The sequence below is a fragment of the Colias philodice genome, chromosome 9 (genome assembly GCF_061535455.1).
Source record: "Colias philodice isolate Cphi_HAF_F1 chromosome 9, ilColPhil1 Martin Lab GWU primary, whole genome shotgun sequence".
In the NCBI taxonomy this organism is placed as follows: domain Eukaryota; kingdom Metazoa; phylum Arthropoda; class Insecta; order Lepidoptera; family Pieridae; genus Colias; species Colias philodice.
Genome location: NC_143094.1, coordinates 6,941,226 through 6,964,462, shown reverse-complemented (window position 1 = coordinate 6,964,462; position 23,237 = coordinate 6,941,226). Strand labels below are relative to the sequence as shown.

Here is a 23,237-nt window from a genome sequence, read left to right as displayed (position 1 = left end):
CTAGTTGGCGCTAACATTGGCAGGCCATCCGATTGTTGTCGGTTTTTTGTGCACACATCAAAGGATCTTGGCGCGCTCCGCAAACGGTGTTCACACGATGGTGTCTTGTTCAGTTCGTTGTTACTCGTAAGTGGAGACAGTATCGTTGCGCGTGAGTGAAATTTACGTTTCCATGTTCCGATAGCGTTTGCACGTGCAATCCATGTTTGTCACGATCGTTTTCCACAGATATTCTTTATTTGATTTTATAATAAATACCTAGTGCATATATTCTGATTATAAAATTACTTACCGATGGAAGGAAACATCTCCGATAACTCGGCCACTCACAGCTGTGGAGTTTCTACAGTTTATAACTGCACAATTCGGCATTTTACTCTATTCAGTTTCACGTCTTTCTTTGGCGATCTGCAAGCGCGGATTGAGTGTAGGCCAGCGTTAAGTGTTTTATAATTATTAGTTTGGACACGGGAAGTACATACACTCGCGTAGTCTATCTTAATGTATGTCTGTGCGGCAGAGTACACTCATTGTTATTGGTGTACATGTACGTAATAATTAAACGCACTGTATAAATAAATTGCCGCGGTCGCAAGAACTTCTATGTCCATATTTGAAGCGCCATTGCAGAATGATCAGTAAGCCAATGTGTGAACAGGAATCTTGGTATCCATCCCCGTTTTCCAATTACAGCACTAGAGCGCACTATGCGGCATAATGCTTAACGTTGAATTTTTCAACTACAGCAACGCTTCGCACAATCGAGCACTCTTAAAAGTAGTCAATCGATGCCATTGATCAAATGTTTTGTTTATAATAATATATTATCGTTAGTAATATTATTAATTGTTGGAAAAAAATTTAAAGCTTTCGTTTCATTGTAGTTTTTTTCGAAATAATCAAAGTTAATTCAAATTGTGTTAAAAAAATAAATATAAGTATGGATGAAGGTACAAACATTGACTTTTTTTTTTATATTTCACATTTAAAATGTGAATACAATTTCATTTTAGAATTAGAATCTACAAACAAATATACTTGCATTTTATTTACTTGGTGCATTTGAAAACTAATTCACGTTCCAATTAAGCATCAGCTTATTTCGGCATTGTGCGCCACTGAGTCGCATTATACTCTGTAATTGGAAAACTACCCATAATTTTTGCCCAACACGTTGGTCCAACACGTAGGTCCAACACCTTGGCCCCATGTGTACTACCGCCTTTATAAGCATGATGTAAATTTTAGCACGGTATATCAAAGTTTTGGAGTCGTAGTTTGGAGTGGTATTGGAATGTGTCAGATTCAGCTGATTCTGATTGATCATTGACATTTGACAGTCACTGATTACAAATTGTACAAAATTGTATCTCCCAGACCCAGTATCTCCATTGTCCTATCAGATAACATTTTCAATCAATAATAAAAAATTCTAAATGCAATAAATATAAGTTATATTATTAGCATTCAATTACAAATATAACCATTTTGCTAAATATATATACTTTTCAATTATGTAGGATAATATTTTGAAAATGCGTGAATACGGAAGTTTTGGTCCATTGATTGGAGCTATAGATGAAGGAACTTCGAACGTTAAATTTTTGGTATAATTGTGTTGAAATATTTAATTTATTTATATTTAAGAAAAACAACAATTTCTAAATAATATTTTATTTTTAGATATTTGCAGCAAACACTTCAGAAGTGTTGACTTATCATCAATTACCCCTGAAAAGATTTAGCCCTCAACAAGGTTGGGTAGAACAAGATTCTTTGGAAATTTTAAGTGCGGTGTTAGAATGTATTGAAGTATGTATTTATTCATTTCATATTCATTCACCTCAAAATTTGGGCACATGTAATATGCCTGTATAAAATATTTCCAATAAAATTTCAGGTCACTATAGACAACTTAAAAAAGTTGGATATAGACCCAGCTGATGTTGTTGGTATTGGCTTAACAAATCAACGAGAAACAACAATTGTTTGGAATTCCTCAACTGGCGAGCCACTTTATAGTGCAATAGGTAAATGCTCCAAAATAAATTTATTCATTTAATTTAGGAAGTAATATGTATTTTCTAGCTTACACTTCTTTTAATGTATAAACATAATGTTTCCATTTTAGTGTGGCTAGATGTGAGAACTTCAAAAATTGTTGATGAATTAAATAAAAATAAAGGCGCACAAAGTATAAATGCTGTAAGGCAAACTAGTGGTCTTCCATTATCAACTTATTTCTCTTCTGTTAAGTTGAAATGGCTCTTGCAAAATGTAACAGCAATACAGGATGCTGTAGCCTCAGGAAACTGCATGGCTGGTACAGTGGACTCATGGTTAATTTGGGTAAATATGTTTGCTGTGTGTGCTAATTGTCAAAGAGTTGTATAAATATTATTATTTTCTAAAGAATTCCTCAAGCAAATTTACACAATTGTTTGTTGTACAGAATCTGACCGGTGGCTGCCGTGGTGGTGTTCATGTAACAGATGTAACAAATGCATCAAGGACCCAATTGATGTCATTAAAAAGTTTGCAGTGGGATAGAGGACTTTTACGTTTTTTCGATATACCAGTTGAAATACTACCAAAGATAAAAAGTTCCTCAGAAATATATGGCTATATAGCTACAGGATCACTTCTTGGAACACCAATAGCTGGGGTAGGCTTCTTAATGGATTTTTAATACGTAAGTTATACAGTGTATGAAGGGGTCGTTATTTTCTAAGATTCGGCTGATACCTAATGTGAATGTGTTGAAATTATTGCATAAAACTAGCTGTCCCAGCAAACATTGTTCTGCCTAACTCTTATCACTTAGGTCTTAGGGATATGAAAAATAGATGTTGTTTGTTTACCCAATATGCCCAATATGTTACACAAAATTTCATAAGAATTGGTCATACTGGTCAAGCTCAAAGGACTTTAACTTCAACTTCAAGTCATAGGCAAATTTTATTATACATACTTATAGATAGATCTATCATTAGTACTCTTATAAAAATATCAATTCTGCATTTTTAGTGTTTAGGGGATCAACAGTCTGCATTAGTGGGACAAAATTGTATGAAATTTGGGCAAGTAAAATGTACATATGGCACGGGATGCTTTCTTTTGTACAATACAGGTAAAATTCTTTTTTACAAATTGACCTTAAGATTGGTAAATTTGCATGTATTTGTGTTTTTAATATTTATGTATTAATGAAATAATTATATAACACAGAATTGGTTTAAGGTGAATCTATTGTACATTCGCAAAGTGGTTTGCTTACAACTGTGGCCTATAAACTTGGACCAGATGCGCCGGCAATTTATGCATTAGAAGGATCAGTTGCAGTAGCTGGTATGTGATATAAAATGGAATAGACAATTAAGTAATTTACTGTATGTACTGAAATCATCGAAATAAGATTTATTGATTCTGCTTAATATGAATATTACTAAATATTCAGATTTTTTTAGTCTACCGAAATAAAATACGGTGTAGGAAGTGTTTATCGTATTTTACTAAAAACTTCTTACGCATATCACATATTTTTAATTTAATTAATTATTTCAGGTGACACACTGCAATGGTTACAGAAGGGCATGGGAATAATAAATGATATATTGGACACGGAAGTCCTCGCTACTCAAGTAGCTGATAATGAAGAAGGAAGTGTATGTTTCGTGCCAGCATTTAATGGTCTATACTCGCCACATTGGAGGAAGGACGCGAGAGGGTAGATAAAAAATAATCCATTGTAATTATACTTGGATTTAAATAACTATTCAATTTTATTTTATTGAAGCAATAAATAAATAAACATGCTAGTAATTCACAATAATTGTAATAAATAAAAAAACGTACTTACTAAAGTCACTTGGTCCCGCGCATTAGACATTTGCCTTATTAGCAAAAAATACATTCTGTATTTTGACCATTCTAGTATTATTCTGTATATTTCAGAATAATGTGTGGCATAAGCAGTACTACACGTACTGAGCATATAATTCGGGCCGCACTGGAAGCGGTGTGCCAACAGACCCGCGCGGTCGCTATGTCCATGGCCACGGATTGCGCGCCGCTACGGAAGCTCCTCGCTGACGGGGGAATGGCACAAAATTCGACGCTTATGCAGATGCAAGCTGACACGCTTGGCATTCCAGTGGTAAATTACATAAATAAAAACTTACTCTTTATAGTATCACTTATAAAAATATGACAGCTGTTGTTAAATAATAAAGGCGATATACGATGCGGGATTTTATCGCTCACGAGCGATTTCTTCCAAGCAACTCGATCTTTGTAAAAATACGTAGGTACTTATAATAAATTAAAGCCAAAGTAATATAAGTACGTTAAAAATGTAAAATGTATAAGGTTACAAACTGTAAAGTCTGGTTAGCTATATAATTTATAACATTTTAATAATTATGTTTCAATCATCGGAATGTCTATGAAAACAAGAAACCTGAAAAATCTGATAAATCTATATGTATATCAAAGGTTTCTTTGATATACATATTTATTGTTCAGTTTAATTTTTTTACATAGATTCGGCCGTTAATGATGGAGAGCACAGCACTAGGGGCTGCTATAGTGGCGGGCCGCGCTTTACGTGTGTGGCCGGCCAGCACACCCAGCTCGCCATCGGACACCTTTATACCAGCTATTTCTAACGAAGGTCAGAAAAACTGCCTTGTATAGATTATTTACGGCCAGGTATCATTATATTATGAATTAATTTCAATCTAATCTAATTATATTTCCTTGAAGTATTGTGAAAAATGAGAGAATATCTTTTGTATATTGGTTACAGTCTTTTTATGTTTTCTAATTATTATGATATTTTCATAGCAGTATTTAATGCCTAATTAATTATACATTATTCACTTTCTATGCTTTTTCCAGATCGAGAAATCCGCCGCAAACGTTGGGAAGACGCACTTAATAGATGTATGGGATGGGTTAATGATGATGAAGAACAGAAGACGGAAAATGAAGGTAAATATATTAAAAGAAATGTTAAATTGTTAATACTAAATAGTAAATATTTCCTAAAAATATACGTCGAAAGTGTTAAATAGCAGTTTAACAGCAAATGGACACAGGTCTTTGTTGTGACTTTTTGATATTATTAATAATAATATCAAAAACCCTATATCATAATATATAATAATTTATTATATATTATGATATAGGGTATATAATATAATATAGTTATATCATATATGATCTTACAAAAAATCTAAAACGCATTTATTAATTTTTTCAGATGAAATTGACCGTACAGCTACAGCGTTACCACCAGGGCTATTTTTCCTTGGGACAGCGATTCTTGTTGTTTTAGCAGATAAATTGAAAATGTTGCCATAATGTTTAGAAATGTAGTTTCCATAATACCTTTCTGAATAGTCACATTATAACCAGTATTACTATGTGTTAGTGAGTTTAACTACTGTTATAAATATAGAAAATATTAAATATTGTTGTTTAATTTACTCATTACCTTTCCTGTCTTTGGTTGTATCCTTTTCTCACTAAATTGCGTGCAAGATTCATACAATATAATTATAGGTTTAGTGCCGTGACCGGAATAAGAACAACTACACAACATGTAAAGTCACGAGAAAAAAAACCCTGAATTTTTTGATTCACACTTTCTTTTAACTCTTGACATTATTAATAAAATAAATTAAGACCCATTTTTTATAAAAACATACCTTATTTTTTTGAAATATTAACACATTCAACTGCTTTTCAAGCAAATAAAAACAACTGCTTGGTTACTTGGATTATTATCGTAGATTTTAACTATTATTTTGCAAAGCTTACTTTATTTGATTGAGGGAAATTTTAAGAGGTTAGTTTTAAGTACATATATTGAATACACAGTTAATCATCAAAAGAAAAGTATTTAATCAATGCTGATAAATAAATAGCATATTATTAATATGAAAATACAAAACAATGGTTATTTAATAGGAATAAATGCATTCTTAGCCTTTAATAACTGCAATTGGCCGTAATTTGACAGTCTTCTTACTTATTCCAGCTGCATGGCAGGTATTTACTACATCTGTTACATTCTTATATGATTCTGGAGCTTCTTCCATGACCAATTTCGGTGATGCAACTCTTATCGATATACCCATAGTTTCAAGTTTGTTAAGTACTTCTTTATAATCAATATTTCGCCTAGATTTTGCACGTGACAATGCTCGACCCTATAAATAAAACATAATGACATTAAATTTCTGATACCCTTTATAAAATTCTAATTGTGTTTCAGGGCAAATATTGTTTGTTTTAATAAAACATTATAGAACACTCTTGTTCTTCTGTCTATCTCCTCCCTATTTTTGTATTCTTATGCACATTTCACACATCAAAATATTGCTAAAGTAAAATTGAAGCAAACTTACCGCTCCATGACAAGTTGAACCAAAAGTTTCTGTCATGCCTTGATGTGTACCAGTGAGTACATAACTGCAAGTTCCCATTGATCCTCCAATTAAAACGGGTTGTCCAGTCAATTGATAATCAACAGGTATCAAAGGATGGTGTGGGGGAAAAGCTCTGGTTGATCCCTATACAACAAAAAATAATTATTAATTTAGGAATTCAATGGAATAAAATCAAAATGCTATGTTTAACTATAAAATCTGATTTACCTTTCTATGTACAAGCAAAGTTTTAACTTTTCCATCAACAACATGTTCCTCTATCTTGGCAATATTATGAGATACATCATAAATTACATGCATATCTAAATCATCAGGAGCCATTTTGAACTGTTTGGCAAATGCTTGACGAGTTAGGAAAGTCATTGAACTACGATTCACCCAAGCAAAATTAGCTGCAGCAGCCATAGCTTTGAGATAATCTTGCCCTTCAGTTGAGTTTATCCGAGCACAGGCCAATTGACGATCATTTACATCTATTTGGTCTCGCTTCATTGCTTTTTCCATTTGAACTAAAGCATCTGTAGCCACTTGATGACCAAATCCTCTACTACCAGAATGAATCATTACGCAAACTTGACCAAGTCTTTCTATGCCCATTTTTCCAGCAGCAAATTTATCATATATTTCATCAACAACTTGAATTTCAGCATAATGGTTACCAGCACCAAGTGTGCCCAGTTGAGGGAGACCTCTCTTCTTTGCTCTTAAACTTACTTTAGAAGGATCAGCATTCAGCATTCTACCATATTCTTCACAATGCTCTTTATCCTCTGCCCATACATATCCTTCTCTTAATGACCAATCCATACCCATTTCAAGAGCTTCCTCCAAATCTCTGGCATTCATGGGGATGATGCCCTTTGAGCCAACTCCTACAGGTATATGATCAAATAAACTCTGAGCTAGTTGTTCCTAAAGTATACAAAATTTATTAAAGCATTAAGAACAAATAGCATGTACCTAATATGAATTTCAACATAAAAAGAAATTAATTTTTCTTACCTTAATAGGTAGAACATCTTTTTCATGTAAGTTAGTTCTTAAAAGTCTTACACCACAATTAATATCAAATCCTACACCACCTGGAGATACAATAGATTTTGGATTTGATATATCAAAAGCAGCCATATTTCCTGCAAAAAACACGAAAAATTATTGCATCATTATTTTATTAAACAGTTTAGCAGTACACAGAATGATCCAATCCACAATTGTTTTTAACTATTTTGTATATTCACTGATTTCTTTACTTATATATATTCATAGCATTCTAGATTATGAAGTTTCTCCTCTGCCACCCTAATTGCATAATTTTATGCAAATTAGCCACAATTTTTATGTGAAATCAATACCCACCTATTGCAAACCCATATCCTGAATGAACATCTGGAAGGCCAACAGACCGCCCCACGATACCAGGTAAAGCGGCTACGTTTGCAATTTGCTTTACGCCGGGAAGAAAGCCGCCTGTCATGCCTGGTCGGCAAGAGTTTCTTAATTCATCCAACATTAATTTTTCCAACGTATTATTAACGTAGAATACGCCTTCAACATTCATATTTGGTTGGAAACCTTTTTTAATTTTCCAGCAATGTGGGTTCATTTTCTCAAGAAATTTAAGCTCTTCGTTATATTGTCTCACCACCATGTTTACTTTAAAGTACAAATTTACAAATATGGAAAATTCTATTCAGCACAGCGAAATGCTTAATCGATCCCTGAACTTTTTAGTTTTGAGAAATCAAGAAGCACAATTTAATAAGGACAAATCGACAAATCTGTTTGGGACTTTGGCACAGGACTTTGGGTAGCGCCTGTGGGTATTAAAGCGCACCTGAATATTGACGTCTGACAAGTGACATTGACAATGGACAGAAGTCATGATCACAGAGTACTTTGTTTATACAGAAGAGTCATGATCATAGATGTAAAGCCGGTTATTAACTATTTTAACCGTGCGGTTAAAAACGCATTTTTCGTTATTAACGGTTATTTAACCGTTTTTTTTTTCTTTTTACAGTTAATAAGCTCCATTAGATGGCGCTAGTGGCTTGAAATGCGCGTTGCATGTTACGCGGTGATGCCAATTGCCAGCTAGCCGATTTCAATCTATAGTGATTAAAAGTTAACTCAAAAATGGAGCATTTTCGTAAATTTTCTAAAAAATCTTAGAGAAAGTGTAAGAAATGTTATAGTATGCTATATATTCGTGATCTACTCAATAAGATCTTTCATTGATATCCCACACGGCATGTTTTGGAAATTTTTATTTTTTTATTTGTATGCCATATTTACCTAATTACCGGGGTGGGGGGATGGGGACCACAAAACTGGTTGGCAACATCTGTCTATAGGATGTCTGGGATCTATACAATTTATATCAGAAGTCAGATTTAGGTCCGCTATTTTTGCAAACGAAACTCCACTGAGTCCGGTCTATTATTATAGGTATAGGTTTGTAATATGAATATTTTAGATACTTAAATTGTGTTTAGTTTACGTTAAGTGACTTACAAAAAAACAAAACACAGTACCATTTTTATAGGTCGCAGTCGGATAACTAACCGTTATTTATCGCACTTTATTGGTAGCTAACCAAAAATTTAGTTAAATAACGGTAGCTAACGGGTTTTTTACAACTATAGACTCATGATGAGGTCTGTGACATTTGTGGTGTCCACTAATCATTAGTAATTTGTGGTCAAGAAGCTTATAATACACTGGAGATTTCAGTATGAACATTAAGACAGTGCGCGCACGAGCAACTTTGTCTCCGCAACTATTTTGTCTTCGCAACTATTTTGTCTCTCCACCCATGGGCTAGTATCTTAGATCATTAAGTAATGGATAACACTCGCAGGCGTTTCCCCTTTTGCCGAGGTATAAGATTATTTTCATCGAAAAATCTTATCCTTTCATAAAAACTACTTGCGTAATCGATTACAAGCACTCTGCGTATTCGTAAAACGTCGAACGGACGTCTGCGAGTGCTCCGCTAAAAATGCCGTTTTGTACTGTCAAGTCTTGCAGAAGCAATTCAAACATGTCGAATATTAAAAAAGATGGAATAACCTTTCATTTGTGTATATTTTTTTATTTTTTTAACGTACATTTCTAATAAAATGCAATTTCTAATAATCGTCGATGTATCGTTTAGCGATATGATCAAGAAAAATAATCGAGTCCTGTTTACTCGATCATTGATGCGGCCCCACGAGACTATCATAGAAAGAAAATATACAAATTTAATCTTTATGAACTAGGAGATAAAGTTGAATTTAGAACGCGATATTGAACCCCACTCCACATGACTATCTTGGAATGAAATACAAATTTAATCTTTATTATCTTAGTGATAGAGTTGAATTTAAAAACTCGTCGCTTAAAAGGTCGTAAATTTTTACGACTTTCGTGACACAAATTATTTTTGTGAATGTGTGATTATGTTTCATTGTGTTTCATCAGTGTGAGTTACCCTCCCCGCACCAAAATCAGCAGAAAGTTTAGTTAGAACATTTGCCAGCGTACTCCATCCATTACTTAATGATCTAAGGCTAGTATGAAAGTGCGCGCACGTAGCGACGCAACTCCCCATACAAATTGATGGGAGAGACAAAATAGTTGCGGAGACAAAGTTGCTCGTGCGCGCTAGCTCTAACTTGTAACAAGATATAAGATATAATTGTTTGTGGTCATTGGGCCGTATTCAGAAAGAAAGCTGGAAACTTATAAGCGCTTACCGGCGCTTGTCAGCGCTGATAGCCAGCGCAGGAAAATATATGAACACGCGCCGATAAGCGCTGAACGGCGCTTTCAAGCTTCAACACGCGCTGGTCAGCGCTGGGCGCTGCCATATATTTGTCTTGGTCTGCTTCAAACTGCTTCCTTTGTGTAGAACGAACCAGCGCCTGTAAGCGCTTATAAGTTTCCCTCTTTCTTTCTAAATACGGCTTCACATTGGCAAATGGTATTTGACTTCTTAAAATATTTTAAATATTCTTTACTGTTTGGAGGTACATAATCTGTGCAAAGAATCGGGTGTCTAATGTCAATTGTCAACTGTCACTGTCAGTTGTCAAAAAGAAAATGGTTTCATAATAGTTTTCATCGCACATTTACTAAGTATTTTATCCCTTAATTTATTAGCTATCAATTATTATTCATCATTTCTATTTAAACGCGTGCTTAACAATCGTAATATGGCAGCGTTAATCAAATTACGCAACATGCCTATAATCCAACGATCTGTTTGGAATCACTTGGCAAAATCTAATCGCTGCATATCAACGTCTAAGAAAAACAGCGACACCGCAACTACTGCTGCTGAATCAAGCACAGATGCTGTGAATAAGAATTGGGTAAGCTATGGCTTCGATTTCAAAAGTAGTGAAGATGATACAAACGCCCATCATGCAAGTTACTTCTTCTCAGTGACATTGTGCTTAGTTTTTGGAGGATTTGCATGGGCTTATGCACCGGATGTCCACATGCGCGACTGGGCTCAGAGAGAAGCTTATCTAGAATTATATAGACGTGAAAAGGCTGGCCTGCGTCCAATCGACCCCAACTATGTAAACCCTAAATCTGTTAAACTGCCATCTGAAAGTGAATTGTGCGATGTTGAAATTATTATTTAAGGGGATTGTTATGATGTTAACCAGCTCTATTTAAGTAGTAAATAATAAAGGGTTTAATAGTACATATTTGTTGTATTTATTTTATCTATTGAGGCTTTTATTTCAGGATTAAATGTAAAAGCAAGTAAGGGAAAGCATCTATTTTTCATTGCACTACTACAATTTTTTAATTATACCTAGCAAAATATTTTTGAGTCTTGATACAATTGCTCTAGTTTCAATTCTTGAACTGTGAGGCCAGACTGATCTCATAGTGATAAAATTCGAACTCTATCTAATCTTTTGCAGTTTTCAAATATTATACTTCCTGAAATTCCTGCGAAAAACAGATAGAACAAACGTGGCCATATCATAGATTTGCTCATTTCATGAAATGATCAGATAATAAATCCAAATCCATCAAATAAATGGTGATATTTCTATTTTCTCTTGTTTGTGATTGACCTACGACAAACATTCTCTATTCACACATTAAAGTATTTTTTGTTTTTAATTTTGCTATGTGCTCTCCAAATAAATAAATTGTACAAATAGTAATGTTAATCCTCTTTGTTTTCTTACCTAATCTGCAGTTGTAATCTCTTCCACACAGATCTACACTAGATCTGTGCTCTTCCATAATGTACAGAACAAAAAAAAAATTATTCGCTTACCATGTATCAATAAAATATTAAAGCTGTATCATATAATTAACGGTCCGCCACTGCTTCGCTGTAGGTAGTACATATATCATAAAATAAGCAAAATCACTCAGAAAGTTTTTTGAAATTAGTTCAGTAGATCTCTGTACAATATTTGTAACAAATTCTTAAATCTTATACTGTATGTAGTTATTATGCTAAAATAATATTTTCAGTCGCGGCTTTTTTTTTACTTCCGACACATAATTCTTATGGGCAGACTTATAAAATTATTAAACTATTCATGCCGGTGAAATGTTAAACAAAATTTCTCTTAAGCGCTCATTACTGTTTACACCTTCCTAAATTTAGATTTTTATTCTAAGAAAGAGTAATCGCATTTAGACCTCATTCGCACGAGAGTTAAAAAAGCGTTGCGTTAAAACCCGGCGTTGGCGCTTTTTAAACGTTCTCTCTGTGGTTGTTCATACTAACGCTTTAAAATCACTCATGTCTCGTCTCTGGCTTCAGTAAGACGTGGAAATGGTTTCTGCTAAAATAATTACGTAATGTCAGTTGCGTAATATCTTTATGATATTTATATTATTATATTTGCTTAGAATTCCTCGGAAAGTTTGTTCTTAATAAACCACTTGTAGGTACCTACTTAGGTATTTGTTCAAACTCGTCATCGATAAACATGTTACTTAAAGGAATATGATAAAAATACCTACTGTTTTAATTTTTATATGTTAGGTATATTTGAAAGAAAGAAAGAAAGAAAGATTGGCACTAGCGATTTGTGTTATTAAAAGACGAAAAAGAAAACAAAAGGCATTCTGGGTACATCCTCTGAATGAACAGAGATGTTTGTGACACTGTACGAAGAGTTAAGGCAATACCCCGGAATTTTTTTAATTATTTTCAAATGTCTATAACGATTTTGAATACAGGAACGGACGAGACTCCACATCTATAATTAATAGTTCGGGATCAACAATCCACGACATCGTATCGATTTTCTGATGATTATAAGCACAACAAACACGTGCTACCGCTGAGCGAGCGTGCGGCATACTGAACGCAGCGCCGGCGCTTTTTTAGCGCTCGTCTGAATAATAGTAAGAAGTTTCCTATGGTCTATTTTATTTAACGCCCAACGCCGAGCGTTGAAAATAGAACACTGCGCGATAAAAAAGCGTCGCGCTTTAAAAGCGCTGACGTGTGAACATATACTTGGGAATGCATTTGTTCTATTTGGACGCTTTTTTAACGGACGTTAAAAAAGCTCTCGTGTGAATGAGGTCTTAGTCACTAAAATCAGGTCTCATTAAAATACTTTTATAAATAGTCCAATAATTTATGTTAAGCGATAAATTTCGTCAGCAGGGGTTGGATTGGATAATAAAGAACTGAATTATAAACCATAATACGGTTTTTTAATTAGAACACAGATCACAACCTATATTTCTTTGAATAAATGGGAAGTATTAAAGTTCTTCGAGGATATTTTAGGTAACTATCAAAAATTAGTAACGGTCGGTGTGATCGTCAAAAATAAATTTCGGATAGTGCTTTAGGATTTAATGGTTTTTAACCGCGAAATATTGTGTTTCAAGCCAACGCGAACGGTTTAGCGGGGTTTCGTCGTAGTGTGATCTAGGCCTTATTGCTATGGTGGGGAGGGTACCTCTCCATACTTCTAGCACAGTATTACAATACTTCTAGGCTAAATTTACTTTGCGGTCACAAGATAGCAATGGTCGTTTCGCGGTTTTGACCCGCGATTGAAAAAAGCTAATTTCTAGCTTATTAGTAGGTAATTTATACTATTTCTTAATGTGTACTTACGTCACATATTTGAATATGGATCCTGCTTCATTCGTCGCAAATCTAGTCATGATGTGGCACCAAAATCTGTTATAAAACTTCCAGATAATCTGTACCATTTGTATTTTATATTACCTACACGAAAATTGGTATTTACCCCTGGTCCATTGTTCAAGGCAAAAACAACAATAATAAAACAAGCAAAAATTACGTGGTCTCTAGCCTTGTCAATCCAATAAAATTTCCAATATTTAATTTAATCCACTAAGGTAAATATTATTTTTAAGTAGGTAACATTAGTAGATAACATTGATCGCCAAAACTATGTTATAATATGAATCATCATCACTATAACATAGTACCTATAAAACAAAGTCGCTTTCTCTGTCCCTATGTCCCTTTGTATCTACGCAACGGATTTTGATGCGGTTTTTTTTAGTAGATAGAGTGATTCAAGAGGAAGGTTTATATGTATAATAACATCCATTAAATAGTGGAGAAGTACTGTTATTTTTGAGGTTTCTAATGTGATGTCGTAAATAATTACATTTTTTCCGCTTACATTGCAAACGCAGGCTGAACCCTATCTACGAGTTTTATCAAAATAATATACTAAGTATTGTACACATTGAAAAGGTCTACAGAAAAGTCCGAGATGGTTTAAGTCTATCTCTTATGGATAACCCATAATAACTTTTTTTTGTCATTTACTTTTTACGACAAATAATGGCTAATTTTCAAAGCGATTTTAACCAATACACCATTAATCCTTAACCAATTAAATACCTTTACATTGTTCATTTAATATAGATCTATATGGCCCTTTACACCGTATGATTTAAGTGAATATTTTCCAAGATATTACAGATTTAAAAATTGCGGGACGTTCGTTTGCGGTACCGGCCGGCCGCCATTGCACCCGTGCGAAGCCGGGGCGGATCGCTAGTATGGAATAAAACAAAGAAAAATATTGTATATTTTTAATGAATGTTTTAGATGCAGACTGAATTTCAATCTACAAATTACACTTTACTGTACCTATGAAGTTAGGTACCTATATGGAAATAACAATATAAAAGTCATCTCTGGTTGCCCTCAATGTATATAAGACGTGAATTTCTTACTAACTACTATAAAGCGAAAAAGATTATAAATTAGGTACCTACATGAAAAAACCTTAAATGCATGTTATGGTCAAAGCTATACCATTCCAATAAATAATAATATTACTTAACAAAATATCCTAATCCTATATAAGTGCAAAATTCAATGTTTATTTATATTCTACAATCACGCAGCATTCACTTTTACAATAGATCCTCCTGTTACAATTGCATAGGCACTTTCTGATGAAGATGCAACAAGTCCGTTAATACAGGCTCCAAGGTTCATCTCTCCCGCTGCCTCAATTTTGTTTCCTGAAATTTTCCACCTACGTACAATACCGTCCCAACCTCCAGTCCAGGCAACGTCTTCGGAGGTAGATAGACTTGTCAATATCATATCGCTCACCTAGTGAATCAAGGAGGCTATGCATAAATTATACATATAAAGATCAATCAAAAATAAGTTCGATCAGTTGAATTGAGATACTTAGTTAAGTATAATAAATTTTCAAAAAAAATTTGAAGCATGGTTCAACTGATCAACTAGGATAAAAAAGGAAAATAAACCTTAACATACTAGTTAATAAACTTTACTATATTTAGGTAAAAACTGAATAAAAACATTAAAATTAGTAAAAAGATAGCTTGCCTTAACTTCGTGAATTTTTTCGAATTTAGAATCCATAGACAACTCGTGCAATTGCAAACTATTGCCACCTCTCGCTATTGCCAATAAATATGATCCATTTATTATTCGTAGAGGAGCACGTCCCTCCATAACATGTCGCGTTACGAAACGATCCTTTGATTGATCTATAATGAGACATAAGAGGGTATTAATAGTTTTATTAGCAGTATATTAAGTAAATAGGTTTGGTATGTTATGAGGTAGGTACCTACTGTATGTTTCAAGAATTAACTGTGCTTTGCTAATTGCTTTCAGTAAAGAGATGCAAAGCTCAATTCTATTTTATATTTTTATACATATTTTATCATTAGCCAAAATCACATAAAAAAGCAATGAAATGTGATAGAGCAAATTTTAAGCGATTTACCATCACCACTAAATTCGATAGCCACTCACCAAACTAATTTTATATTAAATATAAAATAGTATAAATTTTATACTATTACAATATAGTTACATAAGTTGAAATCTTGTTGAAATCAATGAACATTATAACGTGGTAATTATAACGACTTTTAGTGCTAATTGTACCATTATTAGAAATTTTTATAATAATAACTACCTACAACAGAGATCTAACAAAACGATTATTTTGATTTTTGACTAAATATCTTACCGGGTTTTATTTCCGTCACAGTAACATACAAATCGCGAGCAGTAAACATGTATGGCGGATTCACAATCACGTCTTTAACTTCTTCTAGCACATTGTAAGAAGCGATTAAAATATGGTCTTCATAAACAAATATCTGTAAAAGTATAAACCCTCAGAATTGAAAATCACAAACAACAAGTCCAGAAATTTAAAAGTTTGTTATTTTCTATTAAAAAAAAATCAGCAAATGGGTAAAAAGTTAGTAAGGATTTCAAAGTGACCAAAACATCGAAATGTGTGTGTCGTTAAAAGACTTATTTTCATGCTTTAAGTTTTAACTTACATTGCCGCCTTCATCCCCAGCGTATAGTTGTTTACCGTTTAAAATATACAGAGCCCCAATGTCTGTTCCCACGGTTGCGATTTCTACCACTTTATCTCCATTGAATGTCCACACTCTTATTGTTCCATCATTTGAAGTCGAGTATACATGCTTGTCACTTGCAGCTATCGCAAACAATTGCACATCATGTGCCAACCATTTCGCTGAAGGTGAAAGATCTGCGTTAAGACACTGAAAGATTTTTTTATTTGGTTTGAGAGAGAATATTTAAACAGCTCTAGAAAAGAATATTTAAACAGCTCTAACTATGTATAAACTTATCATTTCTATCTCGAGTTAAGTGATTTAACTTTCTATATTTTTTTTAATTATTTAGATTTTAATTTCATAAAATGGTCCATAAAAATTCGATTCAATCTAAAGTTATTATTATTCTTTCTGTCCAATTTACGACAGACATAAATGTTTATAGTTGTCTATAAGCTCTACAATTTAGTTTTAAGTATACCTACTGCAAAGATTGTGTGAACTTTAGAATCAATTACGAATGTCACAATTATTCTTAGTCCACATATAATAAATGCATAATATTTTAGGAATATGTTTATGCTTTTAGACAAAGAACTTACTTCGATCGAGCCGTTTTCAGTGCCGACAAATAACTTGTTATTTTTCCAAGCCACAACACAAGGTTCGGAATCAATATTAATTTTTTGATCGATTTTAAGTGCCATTGGTAGTTAAATTTACGAAAACGTCTGTATTGATACACAAACTCATAAGAAACTGCCAACAAATCTCAAAGTTCGAGATCAAGCCAGAAATAAACGGAGTAGACAACCAGAGCTATTTTCGTCCAAATAAATATGGAATGTATCTTCTAGATTTATCCAATTATCAAAAATAGAAGTGCACAGTTTCTTAATAGAACGTGACCATGACTATAAAAAAATAGATACTATTACATCACAATAATAATACCTATCACGTAATAGCGGGGAAACCCGCTCCGGGCCCGCGGGCCCGCGATGGTGAAACCGGTGCCGCACCTCTCTACACCCCCAGCCGCTCAGCTGATGTTGCCCCCTTGTTGCCATTTTCGGTAACCTTTTTGGGAGCCCATCAACCGAGCTGGCGAGTCACCGTCTGCCATCACTTTCAATTTTTAATATTGAAAAGGCAGACGTCCATAGACCCAACCTACCGATCCACTGAACACCTCCTTCCATAACCCAGATTTTTAATTCGCATATTTTACAATAGTCCTGCATCGGCCGCGGACTGCCTAGGGCTGTATCTCTATAGTGCAGTCATGGGCAGGCTGCGGCTGGTGTCCCACAACACATTAAAATTCTCTAAAAGGCCTCTGCGTGTTGGACCTGTGTCCCCACGTAAGCCTCCCAAAGGACCGGGTACCTTCCTTCTGGTGGTACCCGTGTATTATGGAGAGAAACATACCTATCACATATAACTTTATAAGTATGTACATAGGCCTATAATAGGATAGAAGAGCTACCTACTGACCTAGGTTATATTAAGCTGATAAATAAAATATTATCATCATAAATAAAATGGTTTACAACTTACATTAATATTATTAGATACCTCGGTATTTTATTCAGAAAAATCTGCTGAACATTATTTCATATTTTCTACGCTGTAGCGTAGTGTGCTGTGTGACCGTAGATTTGAGTATTCAATTTAAATTCAACTTCAGATCACAATTCATAACAAATGACTTCACAAATGAGGGATCATCATTTTAATGACATGAAAAACAACACTAATTTACCTATAGCGCATGGAGCGCATGTGCCAAAATTTGGTGTTGTAACAGTGTTTCGTTTTCCAAATAATAACTTATGTATGCATATTGAATTTTAAGGACCCTTGGCCTGTGCCACAAAACGTGATTATATTGAATTGACCAATATATTTTATTGGCACAATGCCGCACTGAATATATAATCAAGTGGTTTGTACGGAAACACGAATGCACATTGTTTCAGTGAAAGTAAAAAAATAAACACTGATAATCCGGGATATAATAACGCCGTGAGACACTTCATAACCATCATTATCATTGTTTACCATTCATGTTAGCACTTGGCGTGTAGTCGAGTTGCGACATAATTTAAAGGAAAATTATCTTTTAGTTCTATATGAGGCGATTTTTTTATAAATAACAACCTATAGAATAAAAAGAGCTCAAGGGAATTTTAGTATTTTTTTATTCGTTAATTTAAAAAAAATATAAAAATAGTTATCATGGTAATAGTTACTTACATTAAGTTAGCTAAAAAATTTAATTAATATTTCGAAGACTAGTATTTTATTTCCTAGTATGATGGGAAATTAAAAAAAAACCGGTCAAGTGCGAGTCGGACTCGCGCTCGAAGTGTTCCGTACAATTTTTTATTTTTTATCTTAGTATTTGTTGTTGTAGCGGCAACGGAAATACATATCATTTGTGTACAATTTCAGCTTTCTGGCTATAACGACTTATGAGATACAGCCTGGAGACAGACAGATAGACAGACAGACAACGAAGTCTCAGTAATAGGGTCCCGTTTCACCCTTTCAGTACGGGACCCTAAGACGGAAAATATAATATCATCAATATTATAACAGCTCCCTAATTATACGTGGCTAATGGTTATATGTATTATGCACTTAGGTACATATTCGAGTCTAAATAGACTTCCAGATAACATTCCATATCATGAAAATGAAAACTTGTGAATTTCTGACATTCTGAAGACATTTTTTTTTAAACTTGATCTTGATCGAAACTTGATTAAGATGTATGAGCTTTTCGATTTCAAATGCATAATATGATGCCTTTTCTATCTAGTGACAGTAGTTGTGATCTGTGTTGTATACGTATACTACATACTGCATGTATTTCACATAACTGAATAAGGAAGAGAGCATAAAACTTCTAAAATTATATTCAAGTACAGTCGAAAGAGCCGGATCTCGTAGGCGCCCTAATCTATAAGCTGCTCACTTGCCCACTTGGAAAACTCATTTTCAATAGTATACAACATAACAAATGAGTAACATTATATTATATAGCTATGTGTTATATTAATTCACAAGTTTTCATTTTTAGCGTCATATTAACATCCCTCCCGCTTAAACTATTTAACACTGTACCTGCTTGCATTATGCAATGACAACATGAAATATTTACTTTACAATTTGTGTCTCTTCACAAGCCCTCAATAGTATGGAACGTAAAATTAAGTCAGGAACACACATAGTGTCAGTAAATAAATACAAAATATAATTCATTATTTTCTTTAATAACAAGTACAAAAATAAAATATTTACAAGAACATTTATAACAATTCGATGCAAGTTAAAAATAACGCCATATCTACAGTTGGCGCCATTCCATCTCAGTCGCACCCGCGTTTGAACTACAGAAAATGCAACAAACATATTAAATAATCGAAGGTCCTATCCTTTCAATGCTTTCCGATAAATTTTACAATTTCTCTTTAAAAAGTTTTTATCACAAATGTGTTTAAAATCATTCAATTTTGATGTTATAACATTAACTAATGGCACATTTCATGTTTCTATCACAAATATCGCATACAATGATAAATATATGTAGCAATAATTTTAAGCTTTCATGTTTGCGTATAATGTTTCTAGTTTTTGGTTGATAGTTAATAGTATATGGTTTGATTTAAGGAGCGCCGTATTCTGATGATGGAGCGGAAGCAGGTGGACCATATTGGGGTGCTGGCGCCGCAGCTGGGTATCCTTCTTGTTTCTGAAAATTTATTGAGGAACGATTAGCTTTTTGTGAACGTATATACGTACTCATAACAATTCCAAATACATTCAGTTACATAACAGTTTTTTTGACGTGACATTTCATAACGCATAAAAGTGATTTGAATTAAGAATGTTACGCCGTTCTACATATCTACTATGCGTACATTATTCCATGCTCTAAGATTTTTCAAATGGGCTTATAGCAATTATAAAACGATTTGTATTGAGGGACTATAATCTAGAATGTATCATTATAAAATTGAGTAATACGCTTCCATCAAATGTGTACGCAATCGACAATCGTCGAAAGTTCCACATGTAAAATAGTAGGAACCCCGCATTTTACTAAATAAACCAAAACCGAATTTTCAGGGTCCCCGTACCTTAAAGACTGCTTTCATTGCTCTACGTTAATCCTTTTAATTATACTACTTCTTAATATTTATAAAATTACCTCGCTTAAGAATGATTTCATTTTGACCTTTTTGAAATAAAAATGAATTAATGCAACATGAAATAATTAGTTAGTTAACGTTTGAATCAAAAAAAAAATTATTAGGTAAACTTTTTCCACCAATAGACCAATAAGTAGTATTAATATAATTTGAGAATATGGCGTACATAATAAAAAAGATAAGAAATATTTTATTTCCTTTAAATTTTTTTAACTAATAAACGAGAAAAGAGAAAACCCTTTTGCTACTGATGTTTACAACAGCTGCGAGTGATATTTATAAAACTCGATCTATGAAATATTTTTTTTCTGTGTATTAATTTCCCTGTTACATTTCTCACTCAAGCAAATTGATTCTTAATGACATCACGCATGTTTGTCTCAAATATAATAAATCAACTCACCTGTGTCTTGTATCTTATGAAATAGACCTCAGGTTTGGAAGGCTGAGTCGGTGCTGGGGTGGGGATTACAATTTCTGGTTGGTCTTCAGGTTTCTTTGACAACACGTAAATAAGAGTCTTTTCTTCATTCTGAGGTTGAACCGGGATAATAGGCGCAGTCGGGGTTGGTGGAGTCGGTGCCTTGATAAATACTATCTTATAATGCTTTTGAGGTGGAGGCACGTAAATGGGTTTTTGAAGTTTTGGCAACTCATTTTCTGGAGGTGGAACATGAACGTATACATGTTTATGCACAATGGGTTGCTGTGGTGGCCCGTATTGTTGCGCAGGGACCCCGTACGAAGTTGCAGGCGGGCCGTATGAAGATGGTGGCTCAGGGCGTGCGACAGTAACTGCCACCACCATCGACCACACCAAGGATCTCATCACCTGTGTACAATTAACACTATTAGTAGATATATATTGATGTGTGAATTATTTGAAAACAATCAATTATCACTCGACATCCAAGATGTTGTGTCACAAAATCACTAGGTCATGAACTACACTTATTTTCGGTGATTCACGTACCATTTTTTTACACATTCTGATGCACAAATAGCACGCAGACAGAGTTGTGTCCAGTAACGTGAATCCATCAGAGTATATAAGAGGTATCCGCTCTGTAGCCGAAGGTGGGGCGCACAACGATGGTTCTCATGCCTTGCGCAATCTGATGATGGTTCTAGTGCCCTCCCGCATGGCGCTTGCAGTATGGTTTCTATGAAAATATTGAACTCATGATTCTAAGACTACCCAAAGTGACTTTTTTAATAATTGAAGATATTATTAGAAGAATTCATATAGGTAGATATAATATGTTAAAAATAATATCAAAATTTAACTAACCGATAATATAAAACTATTCTTAGTTCACAAAAAATATTTCTTTCACATAAATATATCTAATAAACTAGCTTTCCACCCGCAGCTTCGCCCGCGCAGTCAAAGAAAAACCCGCATAGTTCCCGTTCCCGTGGGATTTCCGGGATAAAACCTATCCTATTTCCCGGGATAAAAAGTAGCCTATGTCCTTTCTCGGGTATCAAAATATCTCCATACCAAATTTCATGCAAATTGGTTCAGTAGTTCAGGCGTGATTGAGTAACAGACAGACAGACAGAGTTACTTTCGCATTTATAATATTAGTATGGATATACCAATAAAATTATGCACATATTTGTGACTATGACACCGTTTATTTGACTGCAGGTTCCCAAAGTAAGGGGGTTAATTCCCGAGCTTACAAACACTTACAAAGCTGTGCTCTAGAATTTGTCACATATTACTATTAGATACGTACACTTCATTTTTTTTATTGTACTATTATTAACTGGGTTAGTGATACAGATGATTGTTATTTGTCAATAGATAGATGAGCACACAAGGAAGTAAAAGCAAGTATCTAACCATGGTGCTATCATTACTGGGAATCATGATATCATAGAGAGCTGTGTAATAGCATGGCTAAATAACACGCAAAACACTATGAAGTTGGATCATTTGTTTAGCTTATTTGAGTTACTAAACTTACAGGAATTTTTTTGTAATCACAGGTAGGTAATATAAAAATATATAACTTATTTTAAATTGTTTAATATTTTAAATAGGACATTCTCATAACTTTGGCCTAATTTAATATTAAAATTAAGATATATTTTGTTTATTTATTCCTTTTGTAAAGTTGTCTTGTAATTTGTAAAATAGATATACAAATATATTTATGTATTCGTTTCGTACCTACCTCTACCTGTCTACCTGCAGGTTCCGTCTTCGGAAGAGTATTGGTCATATTTATTGTTTGTTATTATATACAAATGACGTGGATATTATAAAAAAAATAAATAACGTTATAGAACTCTTAGTTAGAACTACATTGATATAATTATTAATTCTATGATCTCTGACTCGGCTAACAAAACGAAAGGATATTTTTTTTCATATTAGGGATACAAAGTATGTGCTTACAATTATGGATTTCTTTTCCCTATTGATCAATTCTTGAATGATTTTTTAGACAAGATCACAAGAAATATGATTATATTAGACGTATCCGAAATCGTGGAGACATGGACTTCGACACGGGTTAAGTTGTAATATTTTGAAGCTCTACCTAGTATGTAGAGTTAAACAAACGAAAGAAAGAATCTTGTTTTCCTTTATTTGCAAGACAAGAAAATAATAAAAAATATATAATGGCAAGAAATGTGAATGAGCGATATAGCGTCATGGTGTCGCTGTCGATTGATTCCACGCTTGACCAATCATTTCTGA

At 33.8% G+C, this 23,237-nt stretch overlaps 5 protein-coding genes across 5 annotated transcripts; 2 read left to right on the top strand and 3 right to left on the bottom strand.

The window, feature by feature from the left end:
* The first annotated feature begins 1,354 nt into the window (after positions 1 to 1,354).
* LOC149485898 (glycerol kinase 3-like) lies at positions 1,355 to 5,472 on the top strand. The gene is made up of 12 exons (XM_089699234.1): positions 1,355 to 1,607; positions 1,684 to 1,812; positions 1,901 to 2,030; positions 2,132 to 2,349; positions 2,453 to 2,665; positions 3,028 to 3,130; positions 3,241 to 3,348; positions 3,565 to 3,727; positions 3,955 to 4,156; positions 4,543 to 4,672; positions 4,900 to 4,992; positions 5,264 to 5,472. Exons 1-12 carry the CDS (start codon positions 1,536 to 1,538, stop codon positions 5,362 to 5,364), a joined length of 1,662 nt encoding a protein of 553 aa, XP_089555360.1. The 5' UTR covers positions 1,355 to 1,535; the 3' UTR covers positions 5,365 to 5,472.
* Positions 5,473 to 5,887: 415 nt separating this feature from the next.
* On the bottom strand, positions 5,888 to 8,267 carry RtcB (RtcB RNA ligase). Its single transcript, XM_089699235.1, has 5 exons — positions 7,812 to 8,267; positions 7,458 to 7,588; positions 6,663 to 7,367; positions 6,414 to 6,578; positions 5,888 to 6,215 (listed from the first exon to the last, which is right to left on the bottom strand). The coding sequence occupies exons 1-5, from the start codon at positions 8,101 to 8,103 to the stop codon at positions 5,988 to 5,990; spliced, it is 1,521 nt and encodes a 506-aa protein (XP_089555361.1). The 5' UTR covers positions 8,104 to 8,267; the 3' UTR covers positions 5,888 to 5,987.
* A 2,244-nt stretch (positions 8,268 to 10,511) lies between these two features.
* Positions 10,512 to 11,154, top strand: NP15.6 (NADH dehydrogenase [ubiquinone] 1 beta subcomplex subunit NP15.6). The gene has a single exon (XM_089699233.1). The coding sequence runs from the start codon at positions 10,655 to 10,657 to the stop codon at positions 11,090 to 11,092; it is 438 nt and encodes a 145-aa protein (XP_089555359.1). The 5' UTR covers positions 10,512 to 10,654; the 3' UTR covers positions 11,093 to 11,154.
* Positions 11,155 to 14,534: 3,380 nt separating this feature from the next.
* On the bottom strand, positions 14,535 to 17,044 carry LOC149485895 (uncharacterized). The gene is made up of 5 exons (XM_089698729.1): positions 16,904 to 17,044; positions 16,275 to 16,505; positions 15,953 to 16,085; positions 15,298 to 15,461; positions 14,535 to 15,054 (listed from the first exon to the last, which is right to left on the bottom strand). The coding sequence occupies exons 1-5, from the start codon at positions 17,006 to 17,008 to the stop codon at positions 14,833 to 14,835; spliced, it is 855 nt and encodes a 284-aa protein (XP_089554855.1). The 5' UTR covers positions 17,009 to 17,044; the 3' UTR covers positions 14,535 to 14,832.
* Positions 17,045 to 19,563: 2,519 nt separating this feature from the next.
* Positions 19,564 to 21,631, bottom strand: TwdlE (TweedleE). The gene is made up of 3 exons (XM_089698728.1): positions 21,495 to 21,631; positions 20,925 to 21,353; positions 19,564 to 20,061 (listed from the first exon to the last, which is right to left on the bottom strand). The coding sequence occupies exons 1-3, from the start codon at positions 21,507 to 21,509 to the stop codon at positions 19,975 to 19,977; spliced, it is 531 nt and encodes a 176-aa protein (XP_089554854.1). The 5' UTR covers positions 21,510 to 21,631; the 3' UTR covers positions 19,564 to 19,974.
* Positions 21,632 to 23,237: the final 1,606 nt, after the last annotated feature.

Coding starts and splice junctions, on each gene's coding strand:
- LOC149485898 (XM_089699234.1), top strand. CDS start 1,536: ATGCGTGAATACGGAAGTTTTGGTCCATTGATTGGAGCTATAGATGAA. Junction 3,349..3,564: donor AGGATCAGTTGCAGTAGCTG/GTATGTGATATA, acceptor TAATTATTTCAG/GTGACACACTGCAATGGTTA. Junction 4,673..4,899: donor ACCAGCTATTTCTAACGAAG/GTCAGAAAAACT, acceptor TGCTTTTTCCAG/ATCGAGAAATCCGCCGCAAA.
- RtcB (XM_089699235.1), bottom strand. CDS start 8,103: ATGGTGGTGAGACAATATAACGAAGAGCTTAAATTTCTTGAGAAAATG. Junction 6,579..6,662: donor CTTTGCTTGTACATAGAAAG/GTAAATCAGATT, acceptor TTTGTTGTATAG/GGATCAACCAGAGCTTTTCC. Junction 6,216..6,413: donor GTTCAACTTGTCATGGAGCG/GTAAGTTTGCTT, acceptor TTTTATTTATAG/GGTCGAGCATTGTCACGTGC.
- NP15.6 (XM_089699233.1), top strand. CDS start 10,655: ATGGCAGCGTTAATCAAATTACGCAACATGCCTATAATCCAACGATCT.
- LOC149485895 (XM_089698729.1), bottom strand. CDS start 17,008: ATGGCACTTAAAATCGATCAAAAAATTAATATTGATTCCGAACCTTGT. Junction 16,506..16,903: donor CTGAAAACGGCTCGATCGAA/GTAAGTTCTTTG, acceptor AAAATCTTTCAG/TGTCTTAACGCAGATCTTTC. Junction 15,462..15,952: donor TGTGACGGAAATAAAACCCG/GTAAGATATTTA, acceptor GTCTCATTATAG/ATCAATCAAAGGATCGTTTC.
- TwdlE (XM_089698728.1), bottom strand. Junction 20,062..20,924: donor TCATAAGATACAAGACACAG/GTGAGTTGATTT, acceptor ATAAATTTTCAG/AAACAAGAAGGATACCCAGC.